Here is a 13,898-nt window from a genome sequence, read left to right as displayed (position 1 = left end):
AGGTAAGATGGGAGCTGTAATGCAGAAGAGAGGGAGAGGGATCCAGTGGCACTTTCACTTTCCGGCTGCTGCCCACTCAGGGCCAACAAATAGATGCTCATGTCTTCAGTCTTCCTGAGGCTCTGTATCCGCATTGTTGACACGGTTTGAGCTTGAGCAGTCCCATTGTCATGAGCATCACTGTCATTGTTATAACATACAAACAAGGCTTTCCTCCCGCTGCCCACCTGGGCCACTTGTCTGCTCCCACCTCTCACCACTCAGCTTCAGGGACATTCATCAGTAGGCAGGGGGCCAGGGCTGGGGATGGGGGAAGGAGGCGCCTGACTGTCACACCTGGCCTGCCAGCTGGGTGAGAGCCCTCCTTACCGGACCTGGCAGGACACAGGACACAATTAAAAGGTGAATCTTACATAATTCTAGCTAACATACCCTTGGGTTGGGTGCTTGTGGTTTTGAAGTGTGTAACTGTTATAAAGAAGTTCTCTCCATCATCCTTTTGTGTGACTTTTGCAGAAAGATGGACATGACTGATGGTTGGGCTCTTACTTGAAACTTTTACTTTTGTGTATTTTGGGAAATGCAGTAAATTTCTGGTTGAAAAAAATGGCTTAGGGATAGATTTGAAATATCTGAGTATCATTAGTATTTCATGATGATGTCAATTTCTTCTCTGAGGGAAGCTTACTTAAGGCCACTTTTGGACCCCGTAGGCAAAATTAGGCTGCTGCCGTCTCTGCTCCCTCCACCAAATTATCAGCTTCATTTCTTTGTCGTGGATTCCAGGTCTGGGCCCTTCTTAATCACTTATACAATATTAGTGTGATCTCTTTGAGAATTGGGCAGAAAACATGCCTTATTCTGGACTCGATTTCCCAAAAATCATGCAGTGTGGCTTAACGTCTGTGATGTTGGATTCTTCTTAAGGAATTATGAGTTTCAAGAGCACTAGTTTTCTAGCGAAAACTGACAGTGTTGCACTTTCTTCACATTTTCAGAGAACTGTAAAGTCAGCTTATTGATTCGCCAAAACTCTACCTTTCTGAATTTGAAGTGGTAAGAAGTGCCATTACTATGATTGAGAGCAGTGGTTTGCATCCTTACTTGTCCAGGGGAATCACCTGTGGACTTTTGAAAACTACTGACCCCTGGCTGCCATCCTAGAGACTCTGATTACACTGGTACTGGTGGGGCAGCCTCGTGTTCCTGTGGAGCAGCCAAAGTTGGGAACCACTACAGACTTAGAAGCTGGTGCTAATAAAATTATAGTTCTGCTGTTAACAAGTGACTGCTGAACAGGCCTTTAAAGCCTTTTAAATTAAGTGCCATACAACTTCAGATGCCTTCCGAATACCGAACATAAGTATAATATTACAGTTTATTAAATGTTATAGGAATCGTGTGGAGTGGATGCATGAAAGTAGCATGATGGCCAACCAGGACCATTGTCATCAATACTTGTAAAACTCTTGGGCAGAAGATTGTGGGGTAATGGGTATTTGTATGGTGCCAACATATCACCCCACAAATGACCTACCCATTACCAAGGGAAAACTGCATTTCCACTGGAGAGGTCTGTCTCAATCACTGGTTAACCAAGTGATTAAACTTAGCATCACTCAGAGCCCACTTACAGCAGGCTTTTTAGTCTCTAAATGGAAGATGAGATCATAGTTTTCACTTTCCCAGCTCTTCCCTGAAGACTGAGATTCAGTGCTAATCATGGCCCCTACTAAATAAAAAACACTTGGCAAATGTTAAGCTTTGATGCTTCTTTTGTTTCCCTGTATGTCATAATAATAGCTAAGAAGAATAAGATTGAAATCAATGTCTGCTAATAGATGTTGAATTAAACTGAGACAGGACTGAGTTTAAAGATAGGAAGGAACAATTGTTTGAAGCTTTAGGAGCCCTAAAGAAAGGAGTATACCTGGAGAAAAAAAATAAAGCAGTCTGAAACTTGAGTAGTTAACTCAATAGAAATAACTGTGTAATAAAGCAAAGGAAAGCACTCTCTTTGATCATGTAGTGATTGCTAATGTGAATCCAACACCACTATAATTGATACTTTTAAACGAAATTTAAATTTTTATATGATGTAAATGTAGTTGTAAAATGTTTTAATAATTGTTTTACTATTAAAAATAAAATATGTTTTAAAGGTAGACTTTGCTCAGATGAAGGAGAGGGAAGATTCATACACACACACACACACACACACACACACACACGCAACTCCTTGGTTTCTGGTTTGAGAATTTGATGGTCTTGGTACCAGTTACTGATTTGAGCAAGAGAAAATCAAGGGTTCAGGGTTGGACATGGAAAGTTTGAGATGCAGACTTCTTTGTAGAGCTGCCAAGTTGGATGCATGGAGCTGGGTCTCCATGGAGAATTCAGGAACACAAATACAAGGCATATAGATGGTATTTAAAGTTTTAAAAGGAAGGGGATCACCTAGAGAGAGAGAAAAAGAAAAGTGCTTGGGCCTGAGCCACAGGACACTCCAAAGTTAAGAAGTTGGGTAGAGAAGGAGTCAGCAAAAGGAAATTGAAAATGAGTACCGGTGAGGCAGGAGGACAGGTGAGGGTACACAGTTTCCTAGAAGCCAAGTAAAAGGTGCTCAAGAAGGAGGGAATAGTCACTCGTGTCCCATGTTACCAAGGGGTTAAGAGAGGTCAAGTCTGAGATAGAGACATTGAGTGAAGCAATGCGATGTCATTGTGGCCTTGACAAGGAGTGATAGTGCAGTAGTGATGGAAGCCAGATTTGAATGGGTTAAAGATACGGTGAGGAAGAAGCAGCAGCAAGTATAGGCTTCTCTTTGGAGAAGTTTGTGAAGCTGAGCTGGAGGGCCGTCTGAGGTCCAGTGATACTCTTTTCAAAAGATGAGAGAGGGTAGAACATGTTTTCGTGCAGATGAAAATGATCCAGCAGAGAGGGAGAAATTGCTGATGCAAGAAATGGGATGACAGGAAAAACCAAGTCATTAGCAAGACAGAAGGGATGGGGTGCAAGGCACGAGTGGAGGGTTTGGACTGTGCTCAGGCAGGTAGACTTTCTCTGTTGCAATAGGAGAAGGTGGATGCAGTTGTACACCAGGCTCAGATTTGCTGCTGGGAAGATAAGAGAGATCACATAATGGCTCTGGTTTCACAGTGACAGACAAGCAGTGTTTGTTAGCTGAGAGTGCATGGGGAGGGGAGGGTGTGTAAAGTTTGAAGGGAGAGAAAAGGATATGATAGGCTCTCAGGTAAGAGCCTAAAAGATAACAGTGGGACTGGGCCGTATTGAGTGCTCGCTGAGGTTTGTGACTGTGAGGGGAGATCATGATTTTTTCCCCAGAGACATTCAGCTGCTCAGGGTTAGGGATTTCGCCAGGCATGCACCATGCAGGGAGAAAGGATCAGGGACTTGACCGTATTTAGACCAGAGTAATTCAGATGGTGACCATGGGGTCTAAGCTCTATAAGGATGGAAATGAATCCAGGAGAGAGGACAATGTATTGCAAGAAGTGGAGGAGTAGTCCTTGTGACTTGAATCTTGTGTTTGTTTGTTTGTTTTTTAATACCATACATCACCAGTGGTTCTCCTTCTCTTTATTTTTTTAGGATGTCTGGAATGGCTGGTCTTTTTAGCATCTCTGGCAAGATATGGGTGAGTAAATATGCCCTTTATTATTATATTGGCAGAGGGTTTTTTTTTAAGAGTGAAACGGTAGCGTCTAAATAATTGGAAAATAAACACTTATAAATGGTTTTATAATTTCCATTTTCTTTTTAAGTCACAGAACTACTCTTACATGGGGTCACAGTGGAAGTGTGTCTTTGTGTCCTTCTAAGGACATAAATTGGACAGAGACCTGTAACTACTGTGTCAAAGTCATATTTTCTTAGATCGGTAATGAATCCTTTTAACAAAGCTGAAAGGGCTTATGTGGTTTCTCTTCATCTTATTTTCCCATTGTTGTAATCTCCCTACAGATCAAATATTTGTCAGGGATCAGCCAACTTGTGTGTGGGCCAGGCCACCCTTTTTGGTAAATAAAGTTTTGTTGGAACACAGTCACATGCACTTATTACTTGTATTCTGTGACTGCTTTCACACTACAGTGGTAGAGATGAGTAGTTGTGATGGAGATCATATGGCCCACAAGCCTAAAATATTTATGATGTGGCCCTTTATGGAAGAGAGCCCCTGATATGTGTGATTGTATCATTTCACTGAGTCCTTTCAGTGGCTTAGAACTTATTTAGGTTAAAATGTTGAACTGTTACATAATCTTGAATGTATCACATAAGCTTTTGCTCCTCTTTACATGTAGGGTGAACTAATAAATCCTACCAGATTTGACAAAATTGCTGTGAAATTAAATATATATCCTTAAAGTATTTCAAAAGATCTTTAGAAGTGAGTCCCTCCCTATATTTGTCTTTTCTAAGCTATGATTATAGGTCATGCATCATATTTGGAACTTAATATTCAGGGAGCTCATGAAGACTCTCTGTTTTTCATGCATTTACTGTATGTTTAGGGAAATTTAAGAACAAATTTTTGTGTCCTAGTTTCTCAGTTGTGTTATATTTCCTGCCTTGTGAGATACCTACTTTAGGGTTTTTTTTGTTTAATTTTTAAAACAGAAAGCAAATTGGTAACTTAGATTCAGTCTTTTTTTGGTTAAAATTTGTTAACTGTTTTTTTTGACATTTGTTTATCATATTAAACAATAACTAACGTTTTTCCCTTTTCAGATAGTTTGAGTTTCATATGGTTTTCTTCTGATATTTTCGTAATATTGGCAAGAAGTTTATTCAAAGGTTGAGAATTATGAATTACAAACCAGGAACTGAGAGTAAGGGATTCAGCCTATTGCAGTATTTTGACAATAAAGGTTGATGGAGTCATATATTCTGATAGCTATCTGAAAACCTTATAGCTATATAATGTCTAATCCAAGAGGATTAATTAATAAGTGTGAGGAATCATCATCAAGATCTTAGCACAGAATCTATTATAACTGCAGGTCAAGAGATGAATTTGTTCTGAGGGTTAAGAAGAGCTTAGATGGAAGCTGATTGTGACCTTCACACATTGTTAAAGAGTAGTTTTATTTTCAAAGATAGTACCAGGGAAAATAAATGATTGCTCAGACCTCTTATAGCTTGACTGATAAACAAGGAGTTGCAGTTTTTCATCATGTCATGCAAATGATTACGATGTGTGGCATTTGGAGCACATCAAGGCCAGGAGTTGATGTTTTATCTTTGTAGGCACAGTGCACAGCCTTGGGCAGCATGGATGGATTCTGTGTGGATGCATTGGACTTAAGAGAAAAGGCCATTTGGAGAATAGAATATGATCCATCTCTGAATAACCAATTAAGATGTTCTTATTAGGACTGAGAAGTAAAGTATATATGATATTTATATATTTTATATATACATATGTTCAGACTTTCCAGATATTTTTTAAAAGAACAAAAAATACAATTTTATAAGATAAACTGTAGAATTTGACAAACAGCAATTGCATTTTACATTCTATTAGGTCATTTTGTCTAATATTAATACCATATTTTTTCTCTCTGGTTAGTGTATACCTGGGATTTTTTTTTCTACTTTCAACCTTTTTGTTGTTATGTTTTAAGTAAATCTTTTTAAAAGCATATAGCAAGAAGTAATTCTTTTCACTGATAAAGTTAGTCCATTTATATTTATTGGGGTCACTAATACATTTGCCCTGATTGTAGATTGTGTGTGTATGTGTGGTGGGGGGCGGGGTGGGGATGTACATGACTAAAAGAATATAGATGGTAGGTTTGTAGGTTATTTTAGTCTCCTCATATGTGTACACATTACCTTAAATATCTATAACAGAAATCTGGTATTACTCTCTGTATCAGCATCTGGTTTCCTCAAGCCTCTTGACAAACTTTTGTAATTTCTTTTATTCTTAGAAACAAGTCCCCAGCCTTTCATCAAATCTCTGGGAAGGGCTCTCACCACTTGTGTTTTCAGAATTCAGCCCTTGTCCTCTTATTCAGAGGGTATGATCTCTGGCTTGGTGTGACCCAGTCCTTGGCTATGCATCAGTCTCTGATTCCCACTGCAACCTCTAGCTATAGTTTGCCTTGTCCTTACAGAACTGCTGATACTTAAGCCCGTTCTCCTAGCTGACCACCTGGCTGCTCAGTTAGCTTATTTAGCTGGTTCTTCTCCTGTGCCCAAGATCCTCACATCAATGTTGAGTATGTAATTGTGGGGAACATAATCTGTTTTTAACTCAAGTCTAGATAATATACAACTGTAGTGCAACTGTATTAACAGTGAACAGAAGAAACACAGCACTGGAACTAAAATAGTGTAAAGACTCTGAGGAAGAAGGTAAAAACAGGGAAGAAAGAAAGATGCAGAGGGGCTAATGCCAGTGAGGCAAGATTGTTGATGCCAATCCACAGTCTCTTACCATACTGAGATTTTTGTGGATGCATAGATAGATAGGAGTCAGTCTTTTCTCAGCAGCAGTGTCCCATGGATGGGTTGCTAGTCCACCCGCTGTATGTTTCCCAACCCATTTGTTTTCCCTGCCATAGACAGTTGTTCTGTGCTTAGCATAGAACCTGGTGCCTATCATGTACTTGAGAACTGTTTTTTTGTTACTTTTATTCATTATTCATCGTTGTCATCATTATTTTACTTTTTCCACTGATTAGTCAACAAGGAATACTTTATCTTTTTTCACTTATTTTTTAACCACGGTTGATAGGATTGAAATAGGGTTTTATGACAGTTGTACAATGTGTACTTTTGTTAACTAGGTTTAGCATTTGAATGTATTTAAGCATTACTTTATTTGTTGAATTTGTGCTGCTTACTGAGCTAATACAGGATGTAAGTTAATACCTCTCCTCAGTGTTACTGTTGTTAGGAAAATATGCAGGCATATGGCAAATTTTAGTTACAATAAGGTAACTTATTGGACACGCTGTGTGATGGAGAAGATTTAATGATTTATCAGTTATCTCATGATGAGAATTAAAGGCCATGAATGTTTAGACTGGAGAATAACCAGAGTGAATTTTAAAACTCTAAAACATCCCCCTCTGTTTTAGATGGTGGTGTCTCTTCTCTTACTGTTTTTGGATTTTTTGTTGTTTGTAAAAATATCTGGAACCATATTACAGTGAGATGGTGCCCATCCACAAGTCACCTCCCCTCGAGCCTACAAGAGGCTGCAGATTTGTGTCTTGTTGGAGGTGTTGAGAGGGTAGAACATAGAAGGGGAAGTGAGCCCTTGGTGATCACTGGAGAAGGCTTTCTGAGCTACTCCCACACAGGGAGGATATTTTGAGGATTCTAATCTGTGTCTGAAAGGGGTTTAAGGATCATTCCCAAACTCCTCAGGGTATATCCTGGGATGCAGATGGGATTTAAATTCAAAAGGCTCTCTGTCCCTTGGGGCCAGCCCAGCTCTGAATGAGACTCTGCAACGCTGGGCTGGATGAGTGGTGCCCTTGGGCGGGATTTAACCTGACCTGCAGTAGTTCAGATCCCAGAGGGCTTGCTGGCCTCCCTGGGGAGGGGAGGCTCCACCTCTGACCCCTGGACACCTTGGCCTGGCTCCATTCCTTAAATCCATCTGACCACTGGTTGGAATATTCTTCTCATTTATTCTGCATTTAGTTCTCTCGTTCAAATGTATGTAGCCAAAATGTATGTAGCCAAAACTTAACTCTAATTCAGTCACCTATTGCAAAAGTATAAGGTATTGGGCCCAGCAGGCGACATTTTCGTGCATAAGTAAACAACAGGATGCTTCCTTGTAATGAGCATATATAATATTGAACTAGGTCAGTATTTTCCACAAGTGAAAACTGTTACTTTACCTGGCAACGAAAGGAAACACAGAAATCTAAAATTGAACCAGATCAGTTTTAATCAGTTATTATTTGGAAACATATATACAGCAAAACTTCAAGTGCCTAGTACCAGGAACCCTAATACTCTTAAAGGTACTCTGAAACCATCGTGGACTCAGACAAAGTAAACAGGTAAAGATTTGTGGCTACAGTTGTGAGAGCACAACTTGATTAATGAGGCTTTAGTAATAATCACCTAAAAAGACCACAAGATGGCAGAGTTTCTCTAAGAAGCTCAAATAAATCCTTTAAAGAGTGAGTTGATACAAGAAAATTGAAGTGGAACCTATTATAATAAGAGGATGTTTTTGAAAGCACTAAGACTGTCTCAGAATGCAGTGATTCAAAGGCACACAATTTATTGAATCCTAGAAAATAACTTAGAAAATTTCTTGAGGGTTTCTTAAATCATTTATTTTGCAAAAGGGCACAAGACACTGTCCAGAAGGACTTATAACTGGATGCTGTTATTCATTCCAACTATATGGGCAGATATTACTTATAAAGCAAGTTCCAGAATTCATACATCCATGGGTCAGCACAAAGGAATACTGGCTTTCCATGTCTTCTAATTCTTTGGCACATTTCACAGTTTAATCTTGATGATGACATTGAATAATCAAGAAAAGCATAAATAAACTATGTTCAATATACAAAATTTCCTAAAGTAGAGAACTGTGCAATGCATCTTAAAACTTCCATTGAACGGAATTTGAATGAAACAACCTTTTGTATCCCAAATACCTCTTTTGCCTACTTGGGCTGCAGAATACTAGATTATTCTTTTTTTTTTTTTTTTTTTTTTTTCAGTACGCAGGCCTCTCACTGTTGTGGCCTCTCCCGTTGCGGAGCACAGGCTCCGGACGTGCAGGCTCAGTGGCCATGGCTCACGGGCCTAGCCGCTCCGCGGCATGTAGGATCTTCCCGGACCGGGGCACGAACCCTTGTCCCCTGTGTTGTCAGGTGGACTCTCAACCACTGCGCCACCAGGGAAGCCCTAGATTATTCTTAATAAATAATTGCCCTGGCTGAAGACAGAGTGACGACCAGTGCCATCAGCAGAGGACAGATGACAGTTTTTCAAATCAAGAGTTGTTTGCATTTCTTATGAATAGTTTAAGGATTTGCTAGTATCTTTTTCTTATTCAATAAATATTTATTGAACACTGATTATGTGTATTTAAAAACTTGATGAGTCTTTAGATATATCTCTACTGCTGAGTAAAAAATTGGAGAGAAGAGATCTCAGATTATTCTAGATCAGTTAACAAGCTTTTTTGTTTATTATTCTGAATTAAGCCAGAATAAAATATATTATTTAATTGTATTGACAGTTATAAACTGAGAAACCAATGGGAGATAGTCGAGTAACTTAGGTTTTGAGAAATATTAAAATAGAATCTTGGCCTCATTTTCATCAACCTTATCAGTTCTAGGCAAGTCATTCAGTCATTATATCTGCTTGCTGGTGGCATTTAGCTTGGAGCCATTTCATCCTGTGCCCAGTAATTTTATAGATAAAACTATCTATAGACATAACAAAATCATAAAACTATTAGTTTTTTAGTGAATGTTTTTAAAGCTGTAAGAGCCTAAAATAGATTATCACAAAGCCATCATGAGGCAGCATGGCTCTTGCAAGTCCATATATAAATGTGCTTTGACTCCAGACTGGCAGGCTCATATCTGTAATTCCTGTATGATTTAGCATGTAAATAATTTCTAGCTAAGATTGTATCTTCTCACTTATTTTTTAGTGTTTGGCATCAAATAGAGTCCCAGGGGACAGTAAACAAGAAGGGATGTGCACTCTATTTGAAGACCGATGAAATCTTATTTGTTCATAATGAATTAACTGGAAAATTTCTTCTATTATTACATTCAGGTTTTATGGTGATTAGGAAAGTTGTTAAGGATGAGTGAGGGTAGAGCAATAATAAGAGTCTGATTAGAAAAGGAAGCACAGAGACATTTTAAATGGTTGATGTTCCGTAAGTAGTAATTTAGTTCTACTTAAAAATTGGTAAAGGCCCAAGAAGTTTAATTTTTTATGGATGCCATATTATGAGTAAAAATTAAGGTTATAAATTATTAGGACAGAGTGACAAAAAAAATCTCAGGATGGAAGAAGGGACTAGATAACCAATTCTACCAGAGTTCTATTTGATCATGAACTTTAAGGAAGTATAACTTTTACTACATATGACCTTGATTATTACTCTCAGATTCTCAGTGTTGTAAAATTTGACTTGTTCTTGAAGAATCATATAGATGCATAAACTGCTGGACGACCTTTGTGGGGGCTCATATAAGTAGAAACAATTTGCAGACTTGAGTTATAGATAAAGAGGGAGATTCAGACATTCTTAGTCCTCATTATAAATATATTTTTTTTACTTTTTTCTTCTGATTACAGCATCTTCACAACTATTTCACAGTGACCCTTGGAGTTCCTGCTTGGTGTTCTTACGTCTTTTTCATCATAGCCACCTTGATTTTTGGCCTTTTCATGGGTCTGGTAAGAGATAATGCCAATCTTTTTTCTTGTCTTTAAAGCCAGTTGGTTTCATGCAAAACTGGAAAGCAGCCAAGAAAGAAAAAGCTCATAAACAAACATCATTTTGCGTGTAATCTAAGCAGTTAAATAATATTTGCTTGTTTGATACTGCTTTCAATGGAAATTTGAGAAATACTGGAAAATTCATTAAATTATTATTGCCTAATCCTCTCTCTTAAATATTCTGAAGTCGTGTGCTACCCAAAATATGGGCAGTAATGAAGAAAGAAATAGAGAATTACTCGAATTCATAGTCAGTTTCCAAGACAACTGAGTCAGCTGTGAATTCACAAATTGCCTACTTGATTAGAACATTGTGATGATAAGACCAAAGCTGTGAATTTGTTCCTTGGGTGAACAAGATGATCTTTCCTGTTCGTATACTCAAATTGAACCTCTAAACTCACCAGCTGCTTATACATACACTGCAGTTTTCCCCAGGTGGAGTGTGTAAGATAATGTGGATAAAAAACACAATCATTATTATGTGAAAAAATAAGATGCAAACCACATCACTATGTCTTCTTTGGATATGAAAATTACTATCCATTAGGTATGTGTGTATTTTCTCCCTAGAGTTAGGTAAGTGTTGGAATAATACATTTATTTACTTAACTATATAGGCAACTATAAATGTTTGGGCGTGTTTTACTCTTGGTTGTATATATTTTTGAAATCTTTCTCTTTACCTACACTTGATCAGTTTGGGCTTTAAAGTCTAAGAAGTTCGTAAAAGTTACTATACTATATACTAATCACATAGCCCTTAAACACTGTATGATAGGAATAATTGATGATCACTAAAAATTTGTATGAAAAGGACAGCCCTTTAGGTAAGATTGTCTTAAAGTCTATCCTTACATTTTGTAATGTATTTCAGCTCTTTTGCAAGGTCTTTTAAAAAATAAGCTTAAAATGTTAGCAGTCGCCTTTATAGCAAGTCACAACTTGGTACTACAAAGTCATATTCCAAGAAGCCAAGGAAGCTCGATTTTATTTTGCCATGAACATGCTTACTTCGTATTATGATTTATATTTGTCATTTGATTGCTGATGTTAACTTCATGGGTGGGGATAGAACTTAGATATGTCATTCATTAGGTCCTAGGTATGTTCCATTCTGCTGCATTAGTCTTACTGCTAACTAACATTTCCCTAATGCTCTGGCCTAAAATGATTTGACTTTGGATATAACTTTGACTTTGGATATAAATGTGCTTCTCCCATCTACCGTCTACTCTGGAGCTGCATGAGTGTGAGGCTTCTGTAGGGGGAACAGTATGAGATCCTGGGTGATTCTGAGATGGAATTATGGGGTATGTAGTTTGAGTGTGGGCCTATTGGAAGATCACTGAAAACTCTTCTCACATAAAGAGTTTTAGAATTTTACTTTTGAGGTTGACCGTAAGTCCAAGAAGTCAAGCCTGCCTAAGCCCTAAGTTATTTGGAAACTTAGAGTCAAATAATCAGTGTAGGAAGGTTATTAGAGGCTTGACGTGAAGAAAGAAGAGAGTTGATTCTAGACTATTCAAGTGACTAAGTGATAGAGATTACTGTTCCTTCATAAGAAGTTGGGAAGAGAATGTTATTTAAGGAAATAATAATTTCAAAGCAGTAATAGACTCATACATTTTCTGTTAATACATTTCCATAAAATAGCAAACACATGTCTCTGCTCAAAATGCCTTTTCTACAACTGTAACATGTTAAAAGAAACACAACAGCTAGAATTTTTGCCTTCAATGAGGTCTGCAGGTGATCAGTTCATTGCTCTGTGTCACCTTTGCCATTAACTGGGGGCTGAAAGCAAGGCCCAGTGTGCAGTTATGTGAAACTTGGTCTTGGTGACCTTGGAGGGTCTCCTTCCCTCTATGAGTCTTTATGGAGTTTAACTTATGCAGTGGCCAGAAAGGGCAGGATGTTTTCCATAAGAAGTGATTTCCGGATCAAGTCATTGTTTCCCATAAGCCTGACTATTACATTTCCTATTTTTCCTTAATTTTAAAAGATGGGAAGTCAAAACAAGGCTGCTAGTTTGATTTTTGCTTGCTGTCTTGATTGAGCCTAGTGGTTGAAATATTTTACTAAATGTTATTTTTCACATGTAAACAAAGAGCTCAGTTTTAGAAATCAAGTATATATTTTGCATTTTAAACCAATATGGGAAAGATCCTTAAGTGCATAGTCTGTGTATCAAATCACTCAGGCCGCATCATTTTCTGACATCAGCAACTCTGCTTTGAAGGGTGGAAGATAGCGAATCTGTAGACAGGCAGAAAAGCAATGGAAAACACAGGTAGCAATCTTTTGCCTCTGTTATCTGGTCTCCATTTCGGTTGGTAGGTATGGACACTGTGTGGATTTTGCAGCTTGGGTGGACTATTTTTCTACATGCTGCTGACCAGTTCCTAGTGGAAGAAAGTTTCATCTTTCCTGTGAAAGATGGCAAATCCGTCTACTCTCCTCTTTTAGATGCCTGGCTGTCTGCTAAGCTGAAACCTGAAAATCTAACCATGGAAGGGAAGATGAAGATGAGGACACCAATCCTATATAGACCCTGTTTTTAAACAGTACCATTCTTAGTGGCTCAGAAAGTGACTCATCCCAAGGGGGTGGTTCTTGAGACTGGAAAATAGATCCTGAACTGATAGAATGAGAGGGTTTTCCTCCCAATTTCTGGGAAGGAAGACAGTATAATGGAATTATATACTCTTAGAGATATAAAACAGCCCTTAGTGATAGACTAGTCCCAAGCCTGTCCTTTCAAGAGAAAGTGCAAGTGAGAGAACAGTTAAGTGACTTGCCCAGGGTCACACAGCTGACAAGGTTGAGGCTGGTGTCCCATAAGTCTGTGCTAGGCCCCCTTACCTAGCGCTCTAGATGGCCCAGGTATCTCGCAGGTGGGACTTACTCCCTCCCAGGCTTTGTTGTAAATGCCAGTTATTTGTCACTGGCAGGTGTTTCTTCTTTCCCTTGCAATGTGTCAGGACCAAAAATTTCCCCTCCAGTTGGTATTAAGAAAGCCAAAAGGAAAAAAAAAAAAAGTCACAAAGAACATTATGTCCAGTGAATAGCTACTATAAGCAAGTGACTGTCATATTAGAAATAGGTTTTCAACCTCAGTCTTTTCAGATGGAGATGTTTTCCTCTTTGCTGTTCAAATCAATTTGATGGCTTGGAGCTTGTTCCTTCCCAAGGAGGAACACTGCCCAGCACATGGGTCTCCTCAGCCTGGCATTTAGGCCTTTCTCTGGATCCAAGAGCCCCTGTGGTCCAGTTTGGTGTCGCTTACAAGAGCCAGATAGCTGCTGCTGCCCTTCCGCTCCTGACCATGCCCAGGACCCTAAATGCCACCTTTCAAGTGGTCATTCTAGAGTCTTCCCCACCCCCATAACTGGTTGTAATCTCTGTATCTCTTAAGT

At 38.7% G+C, this 13,898-nt stretch overlaps 1 protein-coding gene across 2 annotated transcripts in view; it reads left to right on the top strand.

Annotated features, from left to right (window-relative positions):
* Positions 1-13,898, top strand: part of TMX4 (thioredoxin related transmembrane protein 4) — a 46,552-nt gene that overhangs the window by 21,663 nt on the left and 10,991 nt on the right. For both annotated transcript variants that reach the window (XR_013831688.1, XM_079945927.1), the window contains exons 5-6: positions 3,613-3,658; positions 10,336-10,437. Coding sequence is in view for 1 of the 2 variants with exons in the window: in XM_079945927.1 (XP_079802053.1) it covers positions 3,613-3,658; positions 10,336-10,437 (148 nt within the window). In the remaining variant the exon portion in view is untranslated. The remainder of the gene's footprint in view (positions 1-3,612; positions 3,659-10,335; positions 10,438-13,898) is intronic.

The sequence above is a fragment of the Stenella coeruleoalba genome, assembly GCF_951394435.1.
Source record: "Stenella coeruleoalba genome assembly, chromosome: 15".
Taxonomy (NCBI): domain Eukaryota; kingdom Metazoa; phylum Chordata; class Mammalia; order Artiodactyla; family Delphinidae; genus Stenella; species Stenella coeruleoalba.
The sequence above is the reverse complement of the archived record's forward strand: the minus strand, read 5'-3'. Positions and strand labels throughout refer to the sequence as shown.